The 16,078-nt window shown below is 39.8% G+C and overlaps 1 protein-coding gene across 1 annotated transcript; it reads right to left on the reverse strand.

The window, feature by feature from the left end:
- Positions 1 to 661: 661 nt before the first annotated feature.
- auh (AU RNA binding protein/enoyl-CoA hydratase) lies at positions 662 to 14,220 on the reverse strand. Its single transcript, XM_042509134.1, has 11 exons — positions 13,869 to 14,220; positions 10,959 to 11,267; positions 9,413 to 9,480; positions 8,589 to 8,676; positions 8,394 to 8,480; positions 7,637 to 7,729; positions 6,708 to 6,764; positions 5,085 to 5,272; positions 4,928 to 4,978; positions 2,741 to 2,788; positions 662 to 1,604 (listed from the first exon to the last, which is right to left on the reverse strand). Exons 2-11 carry the CDS (start codon positions 11,188 to 11,190, stop codon positions 1,527 to 1,529), a joined length of 990 nt encoding a protein of 329 aa, XP_042365068.1. The 5' UTR covers positions 11,191 to 11,267; positions 13,869 to 14,220; the 3' UTR covers positions 662 to 1,526.
- Positions 14,221 to 16,078: the final 1,858 nt, after the last annotated feature.

Consider the following 16,078-nt stretch of genomic DNA (forward strand, 5'->3'; position numbering starts at 1 on the left):
TTTTCACTCTGCCTGATTCATTCATCAAGTTTCAGAACTGCACTTTTATGTGTGTGTTTTTAAAAAAAAAGTATGCTGAGGTTTCTGAAGTAAAGATGTCTTTGAAAGATGAATATCAAATACATCTCTGGGAAAAAGTCAAGGTCCATTTCCATCCTCTTTCCAGGGCTTTCAACCAAAGTCACTGGTCTACATCAGCAGATGAAGTTCTCTCAGTATGAGCAAACTATCAGCTGAATGCCAACTGGACAAACTTGAAAAAACTGGTAAATGGACCTCCCCACTTTTCCCAAAGCTGAGAATACACATGATGCTCAAAAATAATGCACTTTTAAAGGTAATCCACATTTCCCAAGCATGTCTGATATGTTGCTCTTAGCAACAGCAAAGGTGTTTATATTCTGTTGGCCAGTTAACCCTTTCAAACCACAGCGAAGTGGCTTTTTTTTCCCACACACACAAAGTATAAAAAGAAGAAAGAAAGAAATGGCCTGTTTAAAACATTTAATTGTGTAACTTTTCGTAATTAATGTTATCATAGTTTTTCCCCAGCTTTTTAAAAATAATTTTCTAAACTTATTAATTCTTGCAATTTATGGAACATTTCTTATCAAGTTGCTAATTGCCTTTTCTCCATGTTTATGAAATGTTGAAATATTGTGAAAGGTGTCTGAGTGCAAGTGATGTGGATCCAGGTTTTAAAGGGTTAACCAATCAAATGAGGCAGAATAACATTTGGGAGAACTGCTTGGAAGCCCTAAAAGCCACAATGTCTACTGTGTTTTTCTTTCATTATAGCATGTAAATTTTTTTGATGGCATAAACACTATTTTTGTGGAAAAATTAAACTATTCTCATCACACTTGATTTAGGCTATGTTTTGTTTTTGTTATCAGCACAGGGAGGCAGAGGCACCAAAGTCAGATACCGTCAAATTTTACACATCAGTCTCAAAATGTAAATACCACCCTCTGGACTTTATTTAAAGGCAAAAAAAAAAACAGTCTACGTTATGATTTCATGCAAACTCCTCTGGTGTTGTTCAGTGTTGTGAACCCAGGAGTTAATCTCTACCTAAGTAAAAAGCAATAAACCTTCTGATGCATCGTTCATGTGAAGCACTCACAGAAATGGCTCTTGGATCGGTTCATTAGTCAGGAAGGTTGGGGACCAACTGCCAATCAGTGTGCAGACTGCATAAACCAATTACACTAATTCATGTTTGAGACTGCAGTTTGAAGTTAATTGGGTAAGTAGTAAGTGTTGTTAGCAGAGGCCAATGACTGGTTAGTTTGCTTAGTGGTAGGTGACACACCCTGCAAGTGCTTTCCACTTGAACATTCATGTCACCGGCAGAAACATGAGCCAGGAGCGACCCTGATGACCTGCGGTCAAGCGGGTGTCCTCTGGGTGCTGTACAGGTTGATGTGTCGACGAGCACAGTTTCACCCGGAAATATGTGGGAAGCAGTGGAACTGAAGAACTGGAGGCAGAACTCTGGGACGGTTTGTAGAAGGAGCGTGGCTTCACTCTCCTTTGTAGTTGGGATGCCTCTTCTCCTTGAACGCAGCCAGACCCTCCAATCGATCTTTCGTTGGTATCACCTTAAAAACAACACTAAAGTGTTAATTAAAAAAACCCCAAAAACTCCTGAGGGAGACCCTGAACTCTGACCCCTTTCCAGCCAATTTTGTTCTACTTTGTGTACCTAATTTTGAGCTGTTCAGAGCATTTTAACCAAAAATGAGCTGGTTTAGAAGTTGGTTCTCAGCTGGAATAATAAAGTAGCAGCTAATTTCTGAGCCTGAAGAGCGAACCGTGATGACATTAGTGGGAATGTCATATCCCAGCTAGCAGGGAATGTTCCAACAACACTGGCTAACATTGTCAATAAGTTGTGATAATGTTTTAAAGAAAACATTTTAAATGAATGTTCAGTAAACTTTTTAAGTTTAATTTTACATTTAAATTCACATAATTGTATGTAAAAATACAAAATTTTTAACATGTTGATGCTTATAGGGAATGTTACCCAAGCTTTAAGAAGAATATTCCGGGAACTAAAAGATATATTACAGCCTCTACAATGAGAATAAAGTCGAATTAATACCTCTCTAACACCCTCACTGATTTCAGGGATTCACCAACGTTTTCTTATTTTTGCCTCTCTCTTAGTTAAGAGAACATTTTACGACTGATCCAGAGCACTCCTACCAAGATAAGAGAAGAACATCTTGTTTTTACAGGCCACAAACTGTTATTCAACACAAGGACAAATGAGTTTTATATTTGACATTTTAAACATTTTAATTAGAAAATTATTTTTATAACTGTGTAAGTCATTTTTCGTGTGAGATTCATATATACTGTATGTATGAGGACTTGCTGCTTTTCCTTTTAATTATTCAAATTACTTTGATTTCTTAAATGTATTTTAACCTTTTTGCATGTGTAATTTTACTAATACTTCAATACTTTTCCTAAGTATAAGAATAAGTTCTTCTTCCAGCCTTTTTTTGGTGTTCTTATTTGAAGTTATTTTGGATAAAAGCATCAGCTAAATAAATGTACTGTGATGTCAATGGTGTGACAACAAGGCTAACAGCAGGAGCTCTTCCTATCCTGCCAACATGCCGTGAAACCACAAGTCTTAGCCAGGCTGAACTGATAAACTGACGACCGGATCAATCATTCATCCAGCAGGGCAAGTAAATGTGAATTCAATTGTTTGATTACTCACCTGGGCATAGCATGCTTCTTCAATAGCCAGACCTGTAGCTAAATCCACCTGAAAGAGAACGTGGCATCTCTTAGTAAATGTTCACACAACAGCTTAAAATGTCTACAATCATATATTCTTTGCCTCATGCTCTGGTTTCTCGGCTACACAACACGAGGGATATCTCAGGCCAGAGGTGTTGATGTTTTTGCTGTGGACTTGAAGCTTCCAATCAACAGCTGGACGTTTGTGATAAGGCTGGTACACACTCGAGGATAATTAGGCTGATTCGCCCCTTACGACAATCGGGAGGAGCATTCCCAATTCCGGGCTGGTCCCAACCGATTATCTGCCCAAATAATCGTTAAGTGTGAGGGGTTAGCTAAACAATCTTAATCTTACCGACTGTATCGGAGCCCCTCTGATCTTGAATCACAAACATCAAACGTGTTTGAAATTTACGATTGCCGTCTCTGATGGAATACTGAGCGGAAACTCGTAAAAGCCAATGGGAGTGAGGAGACCGGAAAGCGTCACCAAACGGATATTGCGTACATGTACAACTCAAAAAACATGGCGGGCAACAACAGGACTTCTGTCTCCCGAGCCAGCCACTCACCTCCAACTCACGCTGCAAAATGTATATTCCACGCTCACTCCGTCTTCAGCAATGAGTTGATCCATAACTTTTTTGTGTTTTGGTTTTTTTCGCTGCAAACCAAGGTGCATGCAAGTGCAGCCAGCTGAGGCCGGCAATCTTCTGCTATCTTTGTTCTTCTTCTGAAGTCATGTTTGATCACGGGAGACTCCACTGTGACATCTTAACTACAAACGGCGAATATGTGGTCTCAGGATCTGGCCGAATCGCCTTGTGTGCGCGTTCTGACGATCATATTAAAAATCGTTTAAATCCGTCATTATGTCTGTGGTCTTGCACGTTTAAAAAATCGGTTAAGATTTGAAAATCCTCCAGTCTGTTCCAGCCTTAACAGCTTTCCGAGTCGCACTGGTACTCTGTGGTCACAAAATGTGACTAAATAGTCACGATCGAAGCTCTGCAGGTACAAAAACATACATACACCTCACCTGCTCACACTAGCACCACTACCACTTATTAAGTTAGACCGTTACCATGGTACATTGCACATGGACGTGCCGCGATACATGGACGTGCATGAGAGAGCAGGCAACCCTTCACCAGGACATGGATCAAGAATGTCACACCACTGGGGTACAACATGTGTCAAACCTGCTCTGACGTTCCCAAAAGGCTCAACAGCTGGACGCACACTTTCTCTGTGCAAATGCTCAACTGTATATCAGCATACATTAATATGAGTGTACCCAAAACTTTTGTCAGACAAAGACCACCTAAGAAGGCTGAAGACAGCGCACACAAAGAGCACCTGAGCGAACACCATCCCTTTATTTCTAGTGCAGTCTGTTGTAACCAGAGACTGTACATAAAGATGGACAACATGACAGGTCCCCCAAAGTGAAACTCTTCAATCTGGATCGCCCCCTGGTGTCTGTCTGCAGTATAGGTCGTAAAGCCCACCCCTCCATGTTAGTGAATGGACATAGTCCAAACTAAAAACTCAAATAAATAAATTTTTCCCAAGGATGGTTTCTGACACTTAGGGTAGTTCTCATCATCCTGATGTTTGTTCAAGTGTTTGTTTTCGTGATAAGTTCAGTTTTAATGAGTTCTTTAATTATACAAAAAGGGGCTTTTCCACCATGATAGATAGCTGTGAAAGCCAATCTGTGCGCTTGCATTCAATGTAGCTGCTTGTGATTGGTCAGGTGTTTTGGCAGGAACTACCACACTGCAGATATCGCTACAGTATAGTCTCAGGCTCTCAATCACATCACCAGCGCAAGATGGCAATGCCTGTATCTCGGATATTGTAACCTCACCTAATCATAGCAGAGGTAATTGGGGGGGTGTCGTTGTAACACCTCAACATGTGTCAAACCCCACACTCCCATGGGGTCAAAGAATTTGACTCAGCCTCTTTTAAATATCATTGCAATGGATGAGCATGTGATGAGATAACCACCCAGCACTGCCAGGGGTGGAGGGTACTCTTCAAAAGATTCAAAAGATGTTTAGTTTTGCAAATTGACACACTGCTGTAAAACTGAGCCAAAGCAAACATAAAATTATAAAATACAATAAAAGCAGCCCTGCCCTGTGAGACTCACCTCTATTCCCTGGTTGATTGCCAGTTTGGCCATCCTGACTGCAATGGGACCCTGTGGAGCCCAAAATCAGTGACTAAGTGACTGTCTTTTTAAAGATTACAAGGATTCATAAACTGATGTTTGTGATGCAAACTGCTCTTGTGAGAAATGATGTCACCTGAGGGTTGATTTCGCGGGCGAGCTCCAGAGCCCGCAGGTAAGCAGCATCTCCGCTCTTGTTCTGCTCCACAGAATGATTGACCAGACCCAGGCGACACGCCTCTGCTCCATCCACCGCCCGTGCAGCAAAGATCAGCTCCTTGGCCTGAGAGACTCCGATCACCCTGGGTAGACGCTGTGTGCCACCTGCACACGAGTCATGACAAACGAGGATGAACACCCCAGACACTGAACAGGCTGACTTCAGTTAAAAGTCACTGCTGTAAAAATAGCCAATATGAACCTTACACAATACTTATGAGTAAAGCCCCGACTGATATATCCAACAGACGATTTTATGGGCCGATCTTGGCCCATCACAGATATATCAGTATCAGCTTATAGGCTGTCCAAAATGCATGATATGATCGGTTAATATTTTTAACAAAACATAAATAATGCCGAAAAAGATGTTTAGAGTAGTTCAGAATGATCAAATTCCCAATAAAGTTGACTCTTCGCATTAGAAGTTATTTTTGACAATATATTTTATTGTTAAACTGTAAAATATCCTGTATCCATAGATACCTTTGTCAGAAGTATTTGATAATCATATCTGAAGGATAAATGCATTACAAAATTGCATGTATGTTTAACATTATCAATATATTAGCGATTAGATACATTAACATCAGAATGTTTCCCTCTCCAGTATTGGTGTCAGACGCAAAAAAACAGTATCTGACAAGCTCTCATTATAGGGTGCTGACCAGAGACTGTACAGAAAGATGGAAGACCCTGCTACGCTTAAGTGAAGCTAAAATGGCCCTGATACAGCTTCTGCCATCTTGCACTGATGATATAATTGAGAGCCAGAGTCTGCGCTGTAGCGATATCTGCGGTTGGGGCATTCCTGCCAAAACACCCGCTCGACCAACCGTGAGCAGTTTAATTGCACAGAAGCACGTGGATTGGCTGTTACAGCTCATGTAGGAAAATCCCCTTTTTGCAGAATCGATTAACTCACGCCCGACCTTCAGCGACAAAACCATGTTTGGGAAAACTCGAGTTTTTAGTTTTATGTCCCATTCACTAACATGGAGGGGAAGGCTTTATGACCTATACTGCAGTCAGACACCAGGGGGCGATCCAGATTGAGGAGCTTCACTTTAGGGGAACTGTGGTGTTGTCCATCTTTATATACAGTCTGTGGTGCCAATCACAATATCTTCAATTCAAGTCTGATAAGAACTCTGTACCGTCACCTGCAAATAAAAGCAAGTGTGCCTGAAAAATACTTTTCAGAGAAACACAGAAGATGGTCAGATTATAATAATAAACAGAGCACGGCTCCTGTGAATTTGTAAAATCAGGCAATCTGCACCAACACGTTGGACAGGTCAGTGTATGCCGCCTCGTGACTTTCTCGGTGAACATGTGATTTAACCAGCAGGTGCCTCTAGAGTAGCCATCCCCTTTAAGGATGACCCCCTCACAGGCTCGCTGCAGGGGAAAAAAGGTTTTTCAAAAGACCTTCATAATCCCAATGTACTGTTAAACTGTTTAACCCCTTGAAGTGCAGATGTGGCTAAACATGAAGATTTTCACTGGTAATTATAAAATAAAAAGAATCCAGTCTTACCTGCTCCAGGAATGATTGCAAGTTTGGTCTCAACTAGTCCCATTTTGGCAGTGTTGGCTAAAAAGATCAGAGAGCAGTGTTATTGCTTTCACATAAATACTACTACACTTGTAGTATAACAATAACAAAATAAAAATTAGATTGATTATCATTCAAAGGTCAGTACCATCACTCATCAATGCCAGAGAAACACACCTACTGTAGATATATTTTAAAATATTAAGTGTACTTTCTATTTAGGCCACAATCATTCAGAATTAGGGTAATTTCACTGGACTAGTCCAATAAAAACACTTGTACAGACTTTGTTTCTGCTGAAGCTACTTTCTGCAGCAATAACGCCATTTGTAGGCACAGAGAAGCTTTTCAGGCTTTCACAACTCAGAAACATGTTAATCTACTGTCGATGTCACAATCTTTTAATGCATCTGGAAATACAAGTTGTGACACTGCTAAGTTGAGCAACACATGACTGTAAGTGAAGCAGTTACAGGTTGCTCTGGACAAAAGAGATTTCCTGCTTTGAAAAGGATTGAACACAGTGGTTGCTCTCTGATTGTTGCCCTGCAGCTGCTCATCTGTCTGAAGGCTGCATTAATCTTACAGCATGTGTAGCTGCCATCAATTAAACTTACGTGCTGCTGATAAACATTTAAAGTGTTTTGCACATAGACCATAGACCTTTAGCCTGGAAAAAAAACAAATCTGCAAATTCTTTTTTAATTTGTTCTGGCAAATGCGTCTGCTTCACATCTGTCTCTCATGTTTCATTACTCTGATTGGTTGCAGATTTATTCAAATGCATCCACAGGCCCCTTGATTTATGGCTGTTGGTAACAGTCCTTGGCAACTGAAACTGAACTTGGAGGTTTTTTAGACTGACAGGCATTTGCAAATTGTTCTGACAGTGCCAGGCTACAGAAATTTACAGGCGATTCTGATGTCACAAGCCAGGGCCATCTCCAAGCCTCCTCCTAAAGCAGCTCCATCGATGGCAGCAATGGTTGGTACGGGCAGGTTACCTGAAAATGAAAAGTCAATAAAACACCCATCAAGACAAATTAAATGTAATTACACCGGAAACGACATCAGCTTTCTGGGGCTGTCAGACACATTTCACTAGCAATTAAACCTCTGAAGCCTGAAAATTGGTTTGATCTCTTTGAAAACACAATAAAAAAACATAATGAGCAACTTACAAACCCACAAACTGCTAAAAATAGCAAAAGGTGACAAAGAAATTATCTGAATTTGGCTGGGGAGAATTATTAGATATGATCAAAGAATGTGGAGAAATTTTGAGAAACCTATATTAATCATTCTCTTAATTTTCTATTTTAAATTATTTTACAGAAAACAAGAAAAAAAACAAATATCACTTCCTCAAGGTCATTTTGTTGTTTTTTGTGTGTTTTGTTTTCACGTTTTTGTGCTTTTTTCCTGATAACTTTCTCTAAATTTCTTGATATTTTCTGTGGGTCAGTTCTTAAGTTGCTTGACACCTTTTTCTTGTATTTTTGAAAGAAAACGAGCCAATTTGCTCAGGTATTAAAGGGTTAAACTACCTTCACAAGACAACTAGAGCTACTCATGACAAATCCAACTACATTGCTGAAAATGTATTTTCTTTCATTTTTGAATCTACAATGAACTCATGAGGAGCCAGTGAGTTTTATCAGTTTTTACCGAGCTCTGTGATGAGAGCTCTTGCTTTGGAAACAAACGGTCCCACTTCACTCTGGTGCATCTTGGCCCTCTCCTTCAGGTCTGCACCTGCACAAAGACACAGAGCATCAGCATCAGGATGGAGGCCTGTGGCCTCCAGAAAGACATTCCAAACAGTTAAAAATCCCACCAATACTCTAAACAAAGTAAGTGTACCTGCACAGAAGATGCCAGGAACCAAACTGCATATAATGACGCTGCGCACTTTGTTATTCTTCTTGATGTCCTCCACAGTCTCAAACATCTAAAAGACAAGTTTTACAAAAACAAAATAAATAAATGTCTCAAAATTTCTCATTTCTAAATGTAAAATTCACTTTGTAATAACAAACAAAATTAATTATTAAGTGAAGTATATTTCAGGAAAATAACAAGTTAGACAATATCACCAAAAAATAAATAAATAAATAAACCTGGGCCAGAGAAGAGAAACATCAGTGGGTTTTTATTTTGATTTACTGAATACTGTTTCCATATATCGTTTCATAGTTAAGCTGCAATGAGGCTTCGTTGAGGATACACATGAACGTGATCAGACAAATTCTGTTCTGTATGAGCAGGAAAAGTCCAGGATTCATAAGCACTCAGATGTTCAACAGGCTGACCTGCTGCATAGCAGATACTAAAAAGAGTTGTGTGTTCATTTTCACCCGTTACAAATAGAGAGGTATGATAATAAACCATAGGTCACAGAGGCTCACAGAGGCTCGCAGAGGAGCTGATGTGCACACGTCCAAAATCTCAACAGTGTTTATTTGGACCTGCACGTCAAGAAAGTTGATCCAACTCAGGTAAGAAATGGAGAAGAAAACAAAAGTACAACATATCACACTCACATAAAGGAAACAGTCAAGTGATCCCTGTGCAAATTAGATCACGTGCACACCAGAGAAGCACAATTCAGATTCACCTGTGTTTCCAAAAATTTACTTAGTCGATTTATAATGTTAAAATAAATCCAAGTTTATTAGTATACATACCAGTTTGACCAGATTTTTGCTGATGGCATTTTTTGCTTTAGGTCGATTTATCCCAACAACAACGATACCTGAAAGACAGAGTGACATCAGGCTGATAAACAATGTGACAGAGGTAATTAATGAAGAGCAGCATGTTAGACATCACATGATATTATGATGATGTCACAACTGAAAAACGCAAACGTCGCATACCAAGATCACACCATGTGTCCTGATTCCATACAGCAGACTACAGTCCAGCAGATGTATGCACTATATACTAATAGTATATTGTTTTGGCAGTTGGATTGTACTGGAAACAACATGCTTAAATGTGTTTCACACACACACTGATGGTACAGCATTGGGAGCAATTTGGGGTTCAGTATCTTGCCCAAAGATACTTCAGCATGCTGAATGAACAAAATGATGATCGAATCATCAACTACTGTTAGCTGACTTTCAACTTTGACTGAGTCAAGCTGTGTTTCTAATTGCATACTTCTCTATTTACCTTTGATAGGTCCTGCAGCTGCCTTTACAAAGTACGCACCGTTGCGTGCAGTGAGCACACACTCCAGACATACTTTTTCTTCACAACATTACACCCTCAACTTTTGCACTCTTTCATAGAAATCTGTTGTCCTGGAGATAAAACAAAAAATGCCATTCACCAAGCTATGCAGAGGCAGAGATCAGTCCAGAGAACTCGGCTGTGTTTAGTTCACAATCTACTTAGTTTTAACTTTTAAGTAATAAGTGCATACATTGTTGATTCTAACATGCAGCACTGTATACTAGAGAGTAAAATCATGTATGCATTTCTCTGTCATTGTTTTTTAATATTAATGTCCTTTTGTTGTTGTTCCTTTATGATTATGTTGTTCACTTTAACAATATTCCTTTTATTTGTCTTCAACCAGTCGTCAGTCACTTGAATGTGCTGTCATTTGTCACTGTAGCTTCTGTCAGCTGGCAGGCTGTCATCTGTTTGGCTCAATGTGACGCATCTGACGCTGTGCAGAGGATTTTGGGTCACAGAAGTCTAAAAAGCATACTGGCTTATGTACTGCAAAATTTGACTGGATGTATCCAAGTATTTCTGACGAACTGTATTTGACATACTATGCTTTTTCTTCTGGCATGCTAAACAGTAGTGTGGGAACACACAGAGAGTTTTTAGAGCTCCAGAAATACTCATTTCATATTTTCTTACATAAAAATGATCCAGGTTTTTCACAAAGCTGTGCAGAATTACAAGTTGGGAAAAGGAGATGGCTGATATCAGATCTGCAGATTTATGCAGTTTTGCGTACATTTAAGGCCTTCACCTCAGAGACCGATATCTCTAAACTACATGCATGTAGAAATATTACTAACACCTCTGACAGGTTTCTCAGTAGGAGTCGGGACTTGACATCACGTAACGGGTGACGTCAACGCGTACACTACTTTTGCCACTGGCTTCACGCTGTTTACTGGAAGGCTAACGGGACCTCCGTGTGGACAAAAACAGCCGTTGGACACAATTGCATTTGAATGCAAAGTGAGTGTGAGCGGGACCTACCGGCGTCCTCTCCGTCCAGGTGTCGGACTCGCAGGTCCTCCTTGGAGTCGGAGCTGTAGTGTCGTGTCCGTGCTCCGAGGGCGCTAAGGCGCGAGGAGGCCGACACTTGACCGGAGAGACCATAGTGTCCGCAGCCCGTGAAGGCCGCCGCCAGCCGGCGCACGGCGTCCCGGCCAGACGCCTGCCCGCGGAGCGCTTGTAGCAGGGCTCTGTGTCCCACTTGGACCGCCATGCTGAGGAGTCGCAGTGTTGGTTGACTTTCAACTTTGAACCCGGTCACGTGCTGTTGTCACATGATATAGTTGCGGTCTGTAATGGCGTACAGAGCATGGTTCAGAGACACACGGGTATACTTATCTCCACTGCATTTATGCATAATGTAACGGATTTATTGCAAAATAAATGAACAATTTGAAAAATATAGATGTTGAGACAAAAATATTTTATAAGGAAAAGTACGTTGCAGTTATCTTTTAACTAAAATAGTTATTTCTGTGGCGCAAACTGTACAAACACTACAATTTTTGTCTTAGTTCATGAGGAAAAATATGGCAAAATGCAGCTTTACCTTCACCTTTACATTTAATAGGTTACAGATTACTTGTTACCTTGTTAAAATGTAATACGTCATGTATCAATTTAAATAACTTCAAATAATGCCACATAGGCTCTTATATTTACTTTTCTAGCAAATGTTTTAAGCCCATGACACCTGGATAGACATCAGTTTTCTTGTGGCTGCATTCAGATACATTTCAGTAGCATTTAAACCTTTGAAACCTGAGAGAACTGGTTAGATTTCTTTCAAAAACAGGAAAAAAGTAATAATGACCAAATTGTCCCACGAACTGCAAAAATAAATTAAAGCTGCAAGCAGCGATGAACGGACCCTCACACCCCCACGTAGTTAGGGGTACTGGTGGAGCTCCAGCTAAAGAGGTCGTTCATCTCTGTGAAAGTTGGATAATATACGCAAAGAGTTTGGACCCTGGATTGAGCTATTTAACATGATGTAGTACTTCCAGTGGCCTCCAGGTGGCAGTCAAGGAGAGACAAATTCCATGTTATCTTTGTGTACATCATTTGTTGTACAAACCATGTAAATATCATGTAAATCCAATTATAATAGTCGTCCCTCAATGCTTCGTTCTTGCTACCAGTAGGTGGTGCTAATATGACTAATGAATATTGTCATACAGATGTTTTCAGGGCGGGACCCCAATAAAACCTATAAGGTCTCAGGCAGATCAGACAGTGTACACCAAAGTTACAACAATGTCCTGTTTCTTGCAAAACGTCAAAATTGTACACCACATAACAGGAAAACCGTAAAAGTTTTGCGCGGACCATTGATAACTTTCACGTGGGTAGGTCTTAAGATTATACAGACAGAATTTCAATTGGATCTGATTAAGAATGTAGGCCAAGTTGATGAAAATTTAAAAAAAAAAGTTATTTCCTGTTGCCACTAAGTGGCGCAATCACGACTAGTGAATATTGTTATGTAGATGTTTTCAGAGAGGGACACTCATCAAACCTATGATGTTTCAGGCAGATCAGACAATGTACACCAAAGTTACAATAATTTCTTGTTTTAGAGACATCAAAATTGTACGCCACATATCGGGAAAACTGTAAAAGTTTTGTGTGGACCATTGATAACTTTTCATCACCAAGGGGTTGAGAATGGACACACCAATTCTGAAGTTGATTGGATGAATCCTGTAGGACAAGATAGCAAAAGTACGAGGCCCAAAAGCGCCCAAAATCAGCACAAAATTCAAAAAAGCTGACTTTCTCTTGGGTTTGGGGGGTGGGTCCAAAAGACTTTTTTGTGCATCTGGGCATGATACATACATGTGCCAAATTTCCTAATAGTAGCTGAAACCAGTCATTGGGGATACACATTAGGAGACACTATGGAGCCATTTTGCCATGCCCATTTCTGAAACCACCAAAGTACGATTTTTTTTGCCAGGCCAGACGAGCGTACCAACTTTCATGAGTTTTTGAGCATGTTCAGACCTCCAAAAATGCAATTCTTGGGAGAGAAAAATAATAATAATTCCTTGCATTCCAAGAGGGTCCTCGCACCATTCAGTGCTTGGGTCCTTATAAATAGCAAAAGGTGACAAGGAAATGATCTGAAAATTAGCTGGGGATGATTATTAGATAGTTTTGAAACAAGGGAAAAATGTCATTTCTTGTTGAGTTGCTTGTTGCCCTTTTCCCGTGTGTCTCAAGCCAATTTGCTCAGATTTTAAAGGGTTAAACTGTGCAATAGAGCTGAAAAATGTTCAGAAATAGGCTCTGCTAAAAGAAGTTCCTGCACAGTGAAAAAAACATAAAGCAACAGAATGAAAGTTTTATTCTACATGTAAACTTTTTCCAAAATAATACAGGGCATTTGAATGTTATTCAACTGAATATTTTTCTCAATAACTGTAACGTTTCACATTATATTTATTTTGTAATTTAATTACACATAACAAGTTGCATACAGCTAGTTACTCCCCAAGACTAGCGATATGTCTTAAGCTTATCATAGCAACTAAGAATATCGTCTGTCTCCTAATATTACCTTTATATGAGTTATAGGTTCAGTCATTTTCATAGAGCTGAAGACAAGACAAAACAAACACACGTTGTGCAAATATAATCTGCTGAGCACCAACAGCTTTATAATGAGTGTTACTGAAGCAACCTTTCTCTCAGCTGGCATGTCACAGAAGGAAAAGCAAAGCAAATGTGGAAATACTAACAAATGATAGCTCTGTTTCATGTAAGCATCCCAGCATGTGTTTTCTGATGTGCTCTCAGGCCTCACACAGCTGTTTTAGGTGATTGTGAAATAACTCAGCAGAAACTGTGACTTAGGTCAGACTGTGAAAATAAGAACTTGTGACCTACCGTCTGCGGTGAGATCTGACTCACTCAAGACTTCAAAATCCATCGACCAAAATATTTGATTTTTTTTCTTTAAACTTTCAAATATACATATAATTATCAGCCTCAAAATCCCTGACAGTTAGACTATGCATTTAACAGTCTCACTTATATTTTTAGACAAGCAATGTTTTCTGTGGTGCCTTGTTTGTTTTGTGGAGTGCTTGTGACAGTCTGTGTGCATGCTTGGTGTTTTTCTTTGTTCTCGCTGTGTTGCAGGGGCGGGGCGTGGCTTCCTGGTGCTGAACTCAGGGCACACTTATTCACCTGTGTCTCATCAGCAATCACCTCCTACAGCTTAAATACTCCAGCTTCACTCCTCTTTGATGCCAGATTGTTTTCCACTTCATCCGTGGTATATTGGACGTTTCTCATGCAATAATCTCGTGCTTCGTGAAACTTTTGATTCTGACTTTTGTGCTCATTGTGCCTTTTTTTGTGTGTATTTCTCCAGCCCCTTGCCTTCATGCTCAGTCGCTTGCCTCCTCCACCACCCTCCGCTTCACCTGCCTCACCATTACCTCCAGCCTCACCAGCCATCTCCGCCTTCACAATCCCCAGCTCCCTTCCCCCAACCTCCATTCCCTTCCTCACCCCTTTACTATCATTAAAACTCTTTAATTGTTTCTTAAGACCTATCTATGTTTCTCCTGGCTCCTTTTTCGCTCACGGTTCTTGGAACCGTAACAGTTTTCTGTAGATATTTTGTACTTTATCCTTCTGAAGAAATGTTGTGTACTTACTTAATCGAAAAAAGAAAATACACAGAAAAAAAACGCATCCTTGATTCAGTGACAAGACATTTATTATAAACAAAAACTCACCATTACAATAAAACTTGAGAAAGTGTTGAGATACAGGTAGCTGCTGGACTTCAGGCTGCTGGGCAAATAAGAGTTATCATCATCATCATCATCATCATCATCCACACCATGACAACAAATGCACACACCATTTTTCTGAACTCGGGAATGCACTTGAGTATCAGTGAGGGTTGGCTGAAGTCAGCAGTTTTAAACAGGCTCCAGAGAAGGTCAGGAGGTATGATGTCATCACCCCAGATGGCTATAAGAAATTAATAAATAAGCCATTTGATTATACCCTGACAGTTCTGGGTTCCATACCAGTAAATGATACTTTTTTATAATGCTGGATCTCTGGAGAATGTTTGATTAATACAAATGATCATTTTCGATAAATTGCTAACATTTGAGGATAGAATGTGTCAGATGTATCAGAGGGCCTTTTTTAAAATCTAGTTACACTCTGTCAGCTCCATCTGATAGTAATCACAATTCTCCAGTCAGTGTCAGGCACATTCCCAGTTTAACCAGTGGCCTGGAAGCTTGAAAGAATCAACAAAAGTCCACTAAAAACAGAAGAGAAGCCATGGCGGTTTGGTAAACAGTGAAGCAGAGCTGATTTAGAAGTTAAACTTGTTAAGCCAAAATCTGTAACTTAATGCATTTATAACTATGGCAGAGACAGTGCTGGTGCAGGGTGGTACTGGAATGCAGTGACATGGCGTTCAACAAGTCCAGGAATACAGTGCTGTTACTGAAGTGATGATGGTCAGCACAGTTTACATCAACCAGGAGAGGAGGGAGCAGAAATGCTTTATTTTACAGGTCTTAACTCTTGAGGGTTCCTGATATCCATAATATGAATTATAGGGAAATGGGGTATCCTTAAAGAAAAGCTCAATTCAAACTCAACTCACTATATACTCATTTAATATGCATGTGCAATTATGTCTGTCTGTAGACAAACTCCTTATTTTTGCATATTCAGCTTCACAGACTTGCTGTGCACAGACAAAATAATCTCTAGATTGCACCAGCAGTTCAGTTGAATTATAATATCTAGAGGCAGGAATAAATAAGTGTGTATTCCTTTCTACTCATTTTCAAACGTGTGATATTTAAGTTTAAGTGTCTTGAGTATTTGTACTATGTGTACGTTTTGTTTTTGTTCATTGCACTTAGCCGTTAGGCTTGTTCGCTTTTATTTTTTTTGTTTTTACATTTTCAAAATAAAGATTCATTCATTCATTCGTAATTCATAATGTAGCAATGAATGAATCATCATTGTACCAACTGACAACTTTCTTTACAGTAGATACTTTTATTAAGGCAAACCTATAAATAAAGCACAACAGAGCCCTCCTCTGAGGA

Source organism: Plectropomus leopardus, chromosome 20 (assembly GCF_008729295.1).
Source record: "Plectropomus leopardus isolate mb chromosome 20, YSFRI_Pleo_2.0, whole genome shotgun sequence".
NCBI lineage: Eukaryota > Metazoa > Chordata > Actinopteri > Perciformes > Serranidae > Plectropomus > Plectropomus leopardus.

Excerpts from the sequence above, each read along its gene's own strand:
- auh (XM_042509134.1), bottom strand. The coding sequence starts at position 11,190 with ATGGCGGTCCAAGTGGGACACAGAGCCCTGCTACAAGCGCTCCGCGGG. Across the intron at positions 9,481-10,958 it reads CCTGGACGGAGAGGACGCCG|GTATCGTTGTTGTTGGGATA; the intron begins GTAGGTCCCGCT and ends TCTGTCTTTCAG. Across the intron at positions 4,979-5,084 it reads CCCGCGAAATCAACCCTCAG|GGTCCCATTGCAGTCAGGAT; the intron begins GTGACATCATTT and ends TGGGCTCCACAG.